Below are 13,111 nucleotides of genomic sequence, written 5' to 3' on the forward strand. Positions count from 1 at the left end.
CATTTAAACTGGTGTATAAATCAATATAATAAAATTGGGATAAATGATCAAATCAAACATTGCAACAAAAAGGATAAAAGCTCTACTCAAAGCTGTGATCGCAACTTACTATTAAAAGCATTTCCCCAGTGAATTGCAATAATTAGAAATAAGGGGACTGTATCTGTCTTTTAAACGAGGATATAATAGCGGTTTGCTTTATTTCAATGCATCTTTTTAAACCCTTTTTGTGATCTTTACACTCTGCTTTAGTGCACCCTTCTCACAGTGCTGTTACACAATTCTGTGCATCTTTCAATCCTGGCAGCCATTTCCCATGATTCCCTGCCAGGTTTCCAAGGGTTCCCTGCAGTCAACAAACATGGCCAACATAGCAACAGACACCGATATTAAAGGGTAAGTGAAATAACAGAATTTGCATTGATTATAGCAATTTTTGTTGTTGTTGATTTTAGTATCTAAGCACTGTAAAGGTAGTTGTGAAGGGTGTTTTTACTTTATATTTTTTAAGGCAATTAAAATTCTTACCCATCTAGGAGGAAAATCTAAAATATGACAATGTAGTTATATTAACTAAGTATTTTAGAATTCAATTGAGAGTTTAAGATTTATCAATATTACTTGTGAACATATTGTTTCTATGGGCAGGATACCAGTGTTTATTGCTGGTAATACAAATGCTGTATTACAGTATGCAGAATTTTCAAACCTTAAAGCTGGTTTACTTTTATATGTGGCAGATTGAGCTCTACACACCTGCCTGTCTTTTCATGTCAGCATCCCATGATACCAAAGAATTATGTAATGCAATGGAGAAAAGACATGGAAAACAGGAAACTCATACTGAAGGTAGGGGGCATATATAAAATTATTTAAAAAAATAGATCCATATCTACCTACATCAATAATGCATGTGGACAGGTGACTCATTTGATCCCTGATAGTTAAACAACTTGAGACTAAAACTATCATTTGCACTGTAATAATGAAAATGTCTTTTCACAGTTTTATCTCGGGTGTCAATTTGACATTTGTTGCTACTTTTAGCAAATATTATAGATGGCATTGGCTTGCCAGCCCTGGTCCCAGAGGACCCCTGTGTTGCCCAGCTTTCATTCAGTTTCCACACATGTAACCTCCAGGACAGAAAACACCTGCAAAAGTTGAAATCAGACCGTTACTTCCATGAGGGGTTTAGTGAAAAGCTCAGTTGGAACAAGGCCTCCAAGTCCTGGGTTGAGAACCACCAATACGAGTGTGGGTTCTTGAGCTGCATCGTACCCTGAAATGCCTGGTTTTGCTCGGGCCCATTAGAATGCAGAATTGGCGGACATCCCCCACGGTGCGCACGAGGACAGCCTGTTCTGGCAGCACCGGGAGCGGCTGTGTCACGGGCAGGAGCGGACAGGCCTACTGGACACTACGGTCTGCAGCGTCCCACAGCACAGCCAGGAGCCGCCGATTGCCTCTTACTACTCCAAGTACCGCAGTTCGCTGATCACCAGAAGAGGTGTGTGTTAAATCCCCTACCTGCCAGTGTAACTGGAATGTGAAACCCAAATGTATTAGTTTTAAATAAAGATCTTAAAATAATCTGTTTTTTTTCCAATTACATTTTTGAGGTAAAATTAACTAGTAAATAAACTGGAAAGATTAGGTCCTATATGCCCAAGTAATGGAAAGCAAAAGGCATGCCTGAATGATTGTTACAATAATGGCTGACATTACCTGCTCTTTCACAACCAATACCTAGAGGAGCTATAGGTTGACAGACCATATAGGTAGGAGTATTTTGCAGCCAATGAAAAGACTGTACAAGATTCTATTGCATTCACCATTTTATTGGTACATTACAACAGATTTTGGTTTTCAGTCTAGCAACAGTGCACAAAAGATACATCTCAATGTAACATTGTCGTCATTTCTTCACAACACCAGATTTTGTAAATCAGAAATTACTGCAACAATGAGTTCAGGAATAGTCTTTAAAGCAACAGGCTCCTATTAAGCAAGTTTCAAAAGTAGCCATGGAAGCAAGCACACATACAATTTCATCATTGTGATTTACTAGAGGAGCACATTTTGAAGTTTTACAGCTACCACAAAAACACTTAACCAGCCTGGAGAAATCTTCCTCTTCATGCAATCATTTTCTTGTTAGATGCATACTATACGAATACCCAAACCCATGTAAGAGTGCAAAATGCATAAAGTGGTATGACTCGTGGTGTGAAAAATTCATTAAAGAGGGCAAGATCCATTCAGAGTGGATTTCAGTGTGACCCGAGATTTACAAGACTCAAATCTGGTTATAGAGATCTTTTATACAACCAATAAGAGCCCTATATGAGCTTCTTCCGTCAGATCGAGTGCCATACCGTTATTCGAGGGGCTTTCAATTATGATTTTCATATAGTAAATCACTTAGGCCTAGAAATGTACTATTCTGCTTTCCAAATTTCAGGCTTTTTATACTTGTTGATTAGATGTTAATTAGTTAATTAACATAGTACATCTGTCTCCTGTTGCCCATCATACTTGGTCCCCATTTTAGGTGCATGTGTAGGTGCCTTGAATAATAGCATGATGAAGCACACTTGGAACCCATACAGCCACGCACTGCTCATCTCTCCAGAATAATAATAGCCATTAAGATTAAAGGCACTTGTTACTTATTCCTGGCACACTGTTTCTAATCACAAGGATGGCCAACTACAGCATTTGCCATTTTCTATTAAAATTGAAAATGGCAGCAAAGGAAATAAAAGGACCCTAGAGCAGCAAAACCTTTTTATGTGGACTTCATTAGCAAGTAATTATCACGTGCCAAAGGGCAACACTAATAACAGGTATAGACAATTTTCCCCATGGGCAACTCTGTGCTCATGCTAGGTATTCACATTCATTTTTTTTGTTTTTCTTTGTTTTTCCTTCTTTTCTTTCCCCTCCACCCCACCCACTGGCCAGGTCACTCATCTCCACATGGCAATAAACCAATATAACATTATAAATGCATTTGTAGCAAATACTAGGTCCTGTGGGAAAACCTCTACCTCCACATTATAATCAATGGATATATACACAGTATTATATTTTTCCTGCCAGAACTAGATACCTCAGATAATGATGCTTTTAGTGCTCACAGATTGTAACAGACATTTAATCCATGCATGGTGTAGATGTAGAACTACTTTGTGGAATTTTGCTTACATGACCTTTTCTGCAGGAGACTTGAATCCAGAGAGATTCCTCTTCCAATGCTGTTGTGGAACCCTTTGGTTCCATCAGGCCCGTGGGGAAAGCGGATGACACCTGGTGGGAGAGACTCCCCATTCAGAGTCCTTTTCAACACCAGGGGACATTGTCTCAGGCTGCCTTCCAGAGAGGAGGCCCGCACTGCTGCTAGCTTGCGCCTCTGGACCCACGGACTCGCGGGCGCATTGCTGCTGTCGGAGGAGTAATCCAAGCACCGCCTGCACTGCTCGGGGCTGGTATCGGGGCTCTTCCACATCTCAGACGCCAGGAGTGGAGACACACGATGGACAGCAGGGGCCACTTGCAGGATCCTGGGGCTGGAACGAGGGCTGGAGCGAGGGCTGCTCCATGGGCTGCTTCTGGGGCTGGACCTCGGGGACATCCCCAAGTACCCATTGTTGTACGGGCTCAGGACTTGTCCTTGACAAAACCGAGGTGTAGGCATGGGGGACGAGAAGGTGAACTCTGACTCGGAGGAGCTATACGCAGAAGAGTCTTCAGCTCTGTACTGGAGCTGTTCCATCCTCTTGTTGAGGACAGCCATGCCCTTCACAGATCCGTCTTCCACGTCACTTACATCTCCAGCTGCCTTCTGTCTAGAGCCCTTACCCACAAGGATGACCTTCATGGTATTGTCCGACTTGGAAAGCTCATGGTAGGCTCTTCCTGCTGCCTCCAGGTCCTCGTACTCCACCAGCACACACTCGTTCAAGCCCAGCTCCGGGTACTTGTACATGTACTTCCTGATCTCTGTGGGCAGTTCCTTCCCAGGACGAATGATGCGGAGTGTGCCGATGGTACCAAAAGCACCAAGAATCACAATGGCTGATTCAATGCTGTTTCTCCTGGGGGCAGCAGGATCATCAGAAGGGGCCGACTCTGGCAGATTCCACACTAACAGAAGTCTGCTTGGCACCTGGAGTAGAAGGGATTCTGGCACTGGGATTTTGCGACGTACTTTATTGCCTTCTTCATTTACTTCCAACTGTGTGGAGTGTCTCAGAGCAAAGGCAGTCACCTTCCAATCTTTTGTCAAGTGCTTCATCTGGAGAGGAAGAGAAGCGTTACATAAAATAACCCGACAAGAAAACATTTTGAAATGGCAATTTCACCTTTTTATATTGTTTGAAATTGACTTACACAAGTAAAAACGTTCACACCACTGCTCATCCTTTACTTTGCAAACATTTCAGTGTGGGTTCCAAGAAAAACAACTGCTGTTAATCAGCAAATACATCAAAGGCTTCAGAATAATTGTGGTGAATATGTGGTTAAAAGAAACCGCAAATCCAAATTTTGCATCAGTAATAAATATGAGTTTCTAACTTCCCATCGTAAACCAGAAATGGTACATTGCTTGTGAACTTTCACACACTTGCGATGCTCCTCAGTGAAGGAATCTACACACGTTTCAAATACATTATTCCCGGACTACCTCTTACCTTTTTAAAAGACGTCAGCAGCTTTATATTAACATAGCCCATTTTGTTCCTCTTCACGTGTTTCAGGAGGAAGGCGTCTTTGACAAGGTTTTCATCAGAAAGATAATACTCAATCTGAGAGACCATTTTCTCAATAAGATCCGAGTCTGGAGGTGTCCAGACATCCAACTCTGCATCATCATCATTGTCAAAGGCATGGTCAGAAAAACTGGAACAAGACCATTGGAAATCTTAGTTACACATGCATGTAGTGTGGAAGCTAAATTTACAATTTCACAGATTTATAAATATTTTTATTTGTTTTACCATATGCAGGAGTGCTTATGACTTCAAGGGAGAGTTCAACTTAATGAAGATGTTGCCCACCTGGATATGTTATTAAAGACTTTGGGGGGGGGGATTAAATCTTCATCAGGCATTGATTGATACACACAGAGCATTTTAGCCTATGTGATTTACAAACACAAACCTGACAAACCTCAACCACATTTTGAGAATTAACCAATTACTAGTTTATCTTGAGAACGTCTAAACATAACCTTCCAGTCATAAAATTAAATACAATTACATCCATTATAACCGAGTGAAAATACCTCCAAAAACTGCAATAGTAAATGTTATATTTTCAATGTCACTTTTCTGGCAGAATTGATAATACAGCGAATCCAAAATGTATAGTGGAATATACTTGGTATAAATTGCAGTTTGATTATAGTTTAAGAAAAAACATTTTTTTCCACATTCGGTTTGTTGTTTTCGTTTATTTCCATGCTGATGACCAATAAAACAGTTATACCTACCTTTCCCCGGAGAAAAACCTTGTATGTTGCCGGTTCCTCATGTTGGTTTCTCCATCAGTCTCGGTGAAGTATGAATCTTCTCCAACAAGTTCCCAGGTCCTGACTGCACTGTCGTTTATGATCAGAGGGACAGACATGCCCATTTTTACAAACAGGTTATTGTATTCAGGCACATGTGGCTCCCTGAGACGGTTTCGCCGGACTGCCTGACAAGACGGATCCATAACCTGCGCTAAACGGCTCCGGTCTCGGCGAGGTGTGTGGCCGCTCCAGCGGCGTGTATTTATAGACTCCTGAGGGGCCCCATTGGGCTGCTGCTGCAGAGAGGCCGGCTCTGTAAAGCCAGGGGAAATATACAGGTGATTGGTTCATTATGCCTTTCAGATACGGTAAGACTGCATAGTAATTAGCATTGATGTGTGTGTGTGTGTGTGTGTTTTAATGTACAAATAGTGTAATTTTCCCTTAAAACTATAGTGCATGAACTCGCTCTTTGATTATTGCTCGAACAATAAAACAAATACCAACTTTATATTATATAGCTTTAAATAAATACGCTACACGAATAATTGCATGTAGGATGCACGAATGAAAGCAGTAATGGCCAACATTACTAGAAAGTGCTCCAGTGTGAATTGAACGACATAAACAAGGGAATCCGGCTGCTGTGTGTTTACGGATGACAAGTGTTTACTGCATGTATTGTGTTACAACTATTGCATTTAAAAAGCGTGTGTTTATATTTTCTACATGCTGTGTTTAGTTTTCTAGGCTACATGTCGTGTTATACACTGTGTTACACTCCGTATTTGTGCACAATGATCTATAGCGCCCAGTGTCGCTGTGCGGCTGTTTCTGCGCCAGTGTGCCCGGCCGCAAGGGGGCGCCATCAGCATGCACAGCTTTGCAAAGGGAGTCTGGAGCTCATAAGAATATACAAAAAAATACATGTATCAAAAATAAACACGTTTCCTCCTGAAGCAAATGAGTCTGTGCATCAAGGCAAGCTGAGGTTTCTGAGAATTAATGTTTTGTTTTCAAGGGCAGGAGGATATATAGCCACTTCAACGTATATACAAACACTGACATTCATCCAGGTCTGAATTCCACGTCCTGCAAATTGCTATATCAGTCTGAAATGGGCCTTTCCTTCCCTCTCCTGTTGACTTATGATTGGCCGGCTTCGGTGTCGCCATCACGGGGGACGCTTCTGATTGGTCACTGAACCTATCCATCAGCTTCCCCACAGCACAGCGCGGACGTGCCTGACGCTGATGGCAGCGAGAAGAGACGCGTTTCTGTTCGCATCGCTTGTTCGTGGGGCATTTAAAAGTTATTATTTTAAGATAAGGCATGAATAACTCAGCATGGAGAGCCAGAGACCCTTTATAAATATCTGCATGAACATCTCGACCTGAGTTCTGCTAGGAATTGATAGACTGAGTAAGTACTAGCTAAAGACTGTACAAACTAACGAATTATGTTACATCTCGATTGATACTGTTTCCATCTATTGGCAACACAAATGTGACAGCATGCTAATGAGACAGTGTGTTTATGTATACCTGGTCTAATTAGCTCACTGTAACTGATTGCACCTGTTATTGTAACATGCTGATGTCCCCGTATGAAACATTGTTTTTTAATTGTGATCTTATTATTATTATTATTATTATCAACAGAGACATAATCATGTAAACTTCAAATTATGCATGCACAGGCTTGTGTTTATAATGTGACATAATGTAAATAAGTTTAAAGCAAATCATATTTCAACAGCGTTGTCTCTTTTAATAGGATAATAAATAGGATGTACCCCAGCTCCCTCTACGCCTGGCATTGTGTGTGGATGAGTTGGAGTTTTCTTCTGTACAGCATTAGGTAAAGGACAACTTGTATAATATTGTGTGTGTATACGCTTGTATTTGTTGTGTGAATGTTCATCAGTATTAGGTCTCATGAAGTTCTTTGGTAGACCTAATGGTCAAATATATGTGTGAGGTATCATTTGAGAAATTTTTGGAGACAAAATCTATACTGCTGTAAGATGGGCCGAATAATATCTTCTCATGTGTAACCTTTGTTATATTCATACTATTTGCCATATTCTTATGTTCAAATCTCCCTGTATTTGATGTCTTCCTTGATCCAAAATGAATTTGTTAACCATAGAACTGCTTTCCATAATATTTCATGTAACATTGACTGTTGATTGGCTTAAGGAGTTGTGTTGGTGATACAATGATCTCCTTTTTGACCATTTTTGGTCACATGATCTAAACAAAGCATTGGTTACCAGCAGTGGGAAGATGCTGTGAGGGGTATTTATGTTTTGATGATGATTCTTAAATTCAGGTGAATACAGGTCTTCAGAATTCACATTGAATGTAATATATAAGTTATATTTCTTCATTTGCATGTGAACCAGTTTTTAACAGTCCCACTAAATACAATTCTGTACATACATTTTCAGGTCCTGTGAAGGAGCACCACTGAAACAGAAAGATCTATGTAAGTTCAATTTAGTTTTCTAAAATATAGAGTTAGGCTCTGTATGGCACCACAGTGGATTTGAATGATGTGCTTGAAGTGTAGACTTTCATCTTTAATGTGAGGATAGTTACATCCAAATTCGGTGAACGGTGTAAAAGACAAACTAACATAAGTCTACACTTAAAGCACATCTTGATAGTTTCCTTTCAAATCCACTGTGGTGGCGTACAGATCTGGAAAAAAATAAGTTCAAAAGTTCATTAAGTCCAAGTTCAGAAATCAATGTTAAGTGGTCTCTTACTTTTTTCCAGAGCTGTATGTATGTGTGTATGTATATGTGTGTGTGTATATATATATAACAAAAAATTCAATATGAAAATACAAAATAATAATGCAATCATTCAGTTATAATGAAATATGTCTGCTTTTATACTTTCCAGTTAAGGCTACACAGCCTCCACCCTGTTGGGTGACAGAAGAGTTTACAGTGCAGCAGGACTGCTCCCCATGCAGTGAATATCAAAAGGTAGGACCCTGTACGCCCTAGTTTCTAAGAGTTCTTCAGAGTGGATTGACGCTGATCAGTCCAGCAAAACCAAGTATTGTCAGCAGTGTTATAATTATACATAATACATAATTAGCTAGTAGTTCAAGGGACTATTTTCCTTGCTATGAACCCAGTACAGCAGATACTGTGCATGTGCGTATTTAATTGTACTCATCTGACTTCACTTCATCCTGCAGAAAACTGAAGCACAGTGTGTTTCTTCTGGCTTGATAGAGCAATTAAAGTGCAACAAATCTGGCCATGTCGAATATCGAAGGTAAGTCACGCGGTGATAAATAATTTCACGAGGTGCACAGATGTGGTCTGAGATCTGTGTATCTATCTTTTATTCTTTGCTTGTTAATAGTCAGCAGAATGTGGGGGGTGTGGGAGGTTTTTTAAATGTTTCATTGTTAGTGTCTCTTGTTGAATTGTCTGTAGTATGGGGTGGTGGATTATTTTTACTGTTTTGCTTTAACAAGTTTCAATGTGTTAATAGTGTTTTTGGATTTGTTAAATAAAGTTTATTTAACCTGTCTGTATATCTATACATATATATATATATATATATATATATATATATATTAATTGAAATGTATTTAAAATACTTTGAGCTGGTTGGCAAAATTACGGGGTCACCTGGAAATCTTACTAATAATGGGATACTATATATAGACCATTGGCGTATCCACAAATATTGAATTACCATGGCTCTAAGGAGGTAAAATGTCATGCTTCAGACCACATGACCATCTACAACACAGGGAATAAAATTTAAAACCTAAAGATTTGTTTTACAGTTCAACTAAGAAGAGAAGGACTGATTGAAGCAGTTTTTCTGCTTTTGTTTGAAGCTGAAAAGCTCAAAGTGATTTAAAAGAAATTTGATAGGCGGGCAGACGGGTACAGTCAAAATGTGTGGTTTGGGGTTGTTTTGTTAGTTCAAAATGCAGGTGAATTCTGTCTGTCATTAGTTTTTTTTTTTTTTCTATCACTTGATAGTAAGATTTTCAGGTGTATCCATCCATTCATCTTAATCACATAGTGAAGAGTGAGGCAAGGAAGAAGTCACCGTGTTGATCATACTCGGGAGACTTTATTCATACTGGCATGGGACAGTACCCGTCCAGGCAGTCTCTCAGAACAAAGGATTACAAGAAGTTTTATAGAAGTTTTATAGGTGTATACATTCTAAGATTCACCAATCAGGATGTTATACAAACTCAAGATCCTAATTAAGTGATAAATCAGCATCTTCACACATCAGCTTCAGTTACATACACCGATCAGCCATAACATTATAACCACCTGCCTAATATTGTGTAGGTCCCCCTTCTGCCGCCAAAACAGCCCTGATCCGTCGAGGCACGGACTCCAACAGACCTCTGAAGGTGTGCTGTGGTATCTGGCACCAAGACGTTAGCAGCAGATCCTTTAAGTCCTGTAAGTTGCGAGGTGGGGCCTCCATGGATCGGACTTGTTTGTCCAGCACATCCCACAGATGCTCGATTGGATTGAGATCTGGGGAATTTGGAGGCCAAGTCAACACCTTGAACTCGTGATTCATCAGACCAGGCCACCTTCTTCCATTGCTCCGTGGTCCAGTTCTGATGCTCACATGCCCATTGTAGGCGCTTTTGGCAGTGGACAGGGGTCAGCATGGGCACCCTGACTGGTCTGCGGCTACGCAGCCCCATACGCAACAAACTGCGATGCACTGTGTGTTCTGACACCTTTCTATCAGAACCAGCATTAACTTTTTCAGCAATTTGAGCTACAGTAGCTCGTCAGTTGGATCAGACCACACGGGCCAGCCTTCGCTCCCCACGTGCATCAATGAGCCTTGGCCGCCCATAACCCTGTCGCTGGTTTAACACTTTTCCTTCCTTGGACCACTTTTGATAGGTACTGACCACTGCAGACCAGGAACACCCCACAAGAGCAGCAGTTTTGGAGATGCTCTGACCCAGTTTGGCCCTTGTCAAAGTCGCTCAGATCCTTACGCCCATTTTTCCTGCTTCTAACACATCAACTTTGAGGACAAAATGTTCACTTGCTGCCTCATATTTCCCACCCACTGACAGATGCCATGATAACGAGATTATCAGTGTTATTCACTTCACCTGCCAGTGCTCATAATGATATGGCTGATCGGTGTACATTCTCTATTTCTATATGCAATTATGAAGTAATGCTATCCTTCACTTCTCATTGCATGCAGCCCGTTGTTTTTTGTTTTTTAACTACCAGTTCATCCTTATAGCTTCTTCATAGTAAGCCAACTTGATTAATTTAAACACATTCTAAGAAGCACACTGCTACACCTGGTACAATAATGAACAGACTTCTCATTATTCCTAAAACATATAACTTTCTAGATAGTTTTGCAATTTACAGACTTCTTCAGTAGGTATAGATATCTATATATAACAAGTTTTCATTTAACATGGGCACCACAATTAGCTTATTGTCAATAGTGTGGGAAGGAACATGGCATTTATCTTTTACATTTCAGGGACACATGAAGCTGCCTACAGTACACAATAGAGTAGTGCTGCCCAAACCCAGTCCTCAAGGGCTCCTATCCAACAGGTTTTATACAGGTTACCTTTAATGATCAATTTCTTAATGCCTGGAACCATTTCAATGTGATCAATTAAGCAGGTGTTTTGTGAAATGAAGTTATGTAGAGGTTTGGTAAAAAGAAAATGAACTTTTCAGCCCTCAATGACCAAAATTCCCTTAATTGAACAAGTGAATTGCTTAATTTATCAATAATTTCCATGTGGTCCCAGTATGTTGAAATTAGCTATTTAGGGTGACTTACAAAACTTACTGGATAGGGCATAGAGCATTGTTTGAGACATGCAAAGGCTGTTATTAACTGGGTAGTAACATTACATTTCGATTTGTGTGCATTCTTAGTTGTCGCTCAGCTGCTGCCGAAGAGCTGAAATTCTGGAAGTTTGAAGGGGCGATGCTGGCATTCAGCACGGTGTTCGCCATTCTTGTGATGCTCCGTCAGCGGAAACTGGACAGACGGGCCGAATATAAAGTCCGACAACAGATCCAAGGAATATAAATGAACTGCAGAGTTCTCCGTTTGCTTTTTTTTTTCCACATAATTTATTTTTTCAGTTAAATGTGATGTTTTCTCTTAATAGAGTACTTTTGAGAATTTGTATTCTAATTACACTAATGACAACCTAATGATTTATTTTTTTCCCCATATATGAAAGATACATATAAAATGTAGTATTGCACAGACTTAAGTCTCCTTTAAATAAGGGCACACACTTCTAATCAAACAAACCAAAGCAGATGCCTTAATTTGTGCTTGCTGCCCATATCTGGCCAGTTATTAGACCCATTAAACCAGTACTAAATTAATCGGCATTTCATTTTACACATAATCTAAGGCAGTAGTGTGGTGTAGTGGTTAGGGCTCTGGACTGGTGGGGGCACTGCTGTTATACCCTTGAGTGAGATACTAGATTGCTCCAGTAAAGACCCAGCTGTATAAATGGGGAAATATATGTATAAAATAATATAACAATTGTAAGATTGGAAAACTCACCAAATCTATTATGACACCATTCAAATGTGTATAATTTCCTGTTAACTAAAACAACATGCTAAAATTCTCCTGTTTATAGGTGAGACTGTGACTAAAGCAGTATTAACACTGCAGTGGTGAAAATACTTAATTTTACACTGGATCATTTTCAGGAAAAAATACATTAAACTTTTCAATTGAGAATGGATAGATTATTTTTTAGTTGTAATTTCTTCGAGCAAAATACATACATGTTTATATAGTTCGCTTAATAACTACCTCGGATATGTCCACTTTCGCATTCCCATTTTCAGCACTGGACCCTCGATACAAAACCCTGCTTTACACACCCATGCATAGAAGAAACATGTTCACATAATTTATGGAGTTTTCAACTTTCAGTTCTTATCCATTGGGTGCTGGAAATACATGAAGTAAGATCTGTACATTGTGAGTAACTGGACAGTTTTCCAAATCAACTGAACCATTTGTGAATAGGTATTGAATATGTAATAACCTTCAAAATAGGCTATATAAGAGATTTAGTTTAACAGCTTAACTAAAAAGGGCTAATTATTTTAATACGTACATGTGTGTTTTTGACTAAATATGTAATACACTAACAGCTAGCTGGTTGGTAGGCGAATTATTATATGTATAATTATATGTATTTATATATAACCCACAATCTTTAAAAACAAAAAATAAAAGTAATGTGTGAATGGATTTAATTTTGTCTACCAGTACTGCTGATTGACATACTTTTACAATTAAACCATTACAAGAGCATCATTTAGGGGTAACAATATTTTATAGCGACACTGATTATTCTTTTTAATAATTTAGTTAACTCTTTACACACTAGTTGCTCTCGGTGGTTCTTATCACAATGTGTGCTGCCAAAACAAGCAAAGACACAGCCATTCAGTTTGAACACAATGCACTTTAGGTTCTATTGAAAATTAATGCCATGTTATCCTTTGTACATGGTGGGGGCATGACTTATGTGAGGCGGCTA

The 13,111-nt window shown here is 39.6% G+C and overlaps 3 protein-coding genes across 3 annotated transcripts; 2 read left to right on the forward strand and 1 right to left on the reverse strand.

Moving 5' to 3' along the window:
- Positions 1–313: 313 nt before the first annotated feature.
- Positions 314–1,593, forward strand: LOC136755259 (sperm-associated microtubule inner protein 10-like). Its single transcript, XM_066711728.1, has 3 exons — positions 314–396; positions 741–849; positions 1,315–1,593. The coding sequence occupies exons 1-3, from the start codon at positions 317–319 to the stop codon at positions 1,519–1,521; spliced, it is 396 nt and encodes a 131-aa protein (XP_066567825.1). The 5' UTR covers positions 314–316; the 3' UTR covers positions 1,522–1,593.
- Positions 1,594–1,826: 233 nt separating this feature from the next.
- Positions 1,827–6,805, reverse strand: LOC136755288 (la-related protein 6). The gene is made up of 4 exons (XM_066711756.1): positions 6,763–6,805; positions 5,498–5,831; positions 4,698–4,905; positions 1,827–4,300 (listed from the first exon to the last, which is right to left on the reverse strand). The coding sequence occupies exons 1-4, from the start codon at positions 6,803–6,805 to the stop codon at positions 3,188–3,190; spliced, it is 1,698 nt and encodes a 565-aa protein (XP_066567853.1). The 3' UTR covers positions 1,827–3,187.
- LOC136755007 (protein JTB) lies at positions 6,742–12,819 on the forward strand. Its single transcript, XM_066711348.1, has 6 exons — positions 6,742–6,940; positions 7,295–7,378; positions 7,971–8,008; positions 8,431–8,516; positions 8,735–8,814; positions 11,463–12,819. Exons 2-6 carry the CDS (start codon positions 7,308–7,310, stop codon positions 11,617–11,619), a joined length of 432 nt encoding a protein of 143 aa, XP_066567445.1. The 5' UTR covers positions 6,742–6,940; positions 7,295–7,307; the 3' UTR covers positions 11,620–12,819.
- The last annotated feature ends 292 nt before the right edge of the window (positions 12,820–13,111 follow it).

The sequence above is a fragment of the Amia ocellicauda genome, chromosome 8, assembly GCF_036373705.1.
Source record: "Amia ocellicauda isolate fAmiCal2 chromosome 8, fAmiCal2.hap1, whole genome shotgun sequence".
Taxonomy (NCBI): Eukaryota; Metazoa; Chordata; class Actinopteri; order Amiiformes; family Amiidae; genus Amia; species Amia ocellicauda.

Bases quoted from the DNA above. Each gene is read 5' to 3' on its own strand.
- LOC136755007 (XM_066711348.1), top strand. From the start codon at position 7,308: ATGTACCCCAGCTCCCTCTACGCCTGGCATTGTGTGTGGATGAGTTGG. The intron at 7,379-7,970 runs GTAAAGGACAAC...ATACATTTTCAG, and splicing joins TTTCTTCTGTACAGCATTAG to GTCCTGTGAAGGAGCACCAC. The intron at 8,009-8,430 runs GTAAGTTCAATT...TATACTTTCCAG, and splicing joins ACTGAAACAGAAAGATCTAT to TTAAGGCTACACAGCCTCCA.
- LOC136755259 (XM_066711728.1), top strand. From the start codon at position 317: ATGATTCCCTGCCAGGTTTCCAAGGGTTCCCTGCAGTCAACAAACATG. The intron at 397-740 runs GTAAGTGAAATA...TATATGTGGCAG, and splicing joins ACAGACACCGATATTAAAGG to ATTGAGCTCTACACACCTGC. The intron at 850-1,314 runs GTAGGGGGCATA...CGGGCCCATTAG, and splicing joins ACAGGAAACTCATACTGAAG to AATGCAGAATTGGCGGACAT.
- LOC136755288 (XM_066711756.1), bottom strand. From the start codon at position 6,805: ATGCGAACAGAAACGCGTCTCTTCTCGCTGCCATCAGCGTCAG. The intron at 5,832-6,762 runs GCACGTCCGCGC...CTGGCTTTACAG, and splicing joins CTCGCTGCCATCAGCGTCAG to AGCCGGCCTCTCTGCAGCAG. The intron at 4,906-5,497 runs GTAGGTATAACT...GTCTTGTTCCAG, and splicing joins AGGTTTTTCTCCGGGGAAAG to TTTTTCTGACCATGCCTTTG.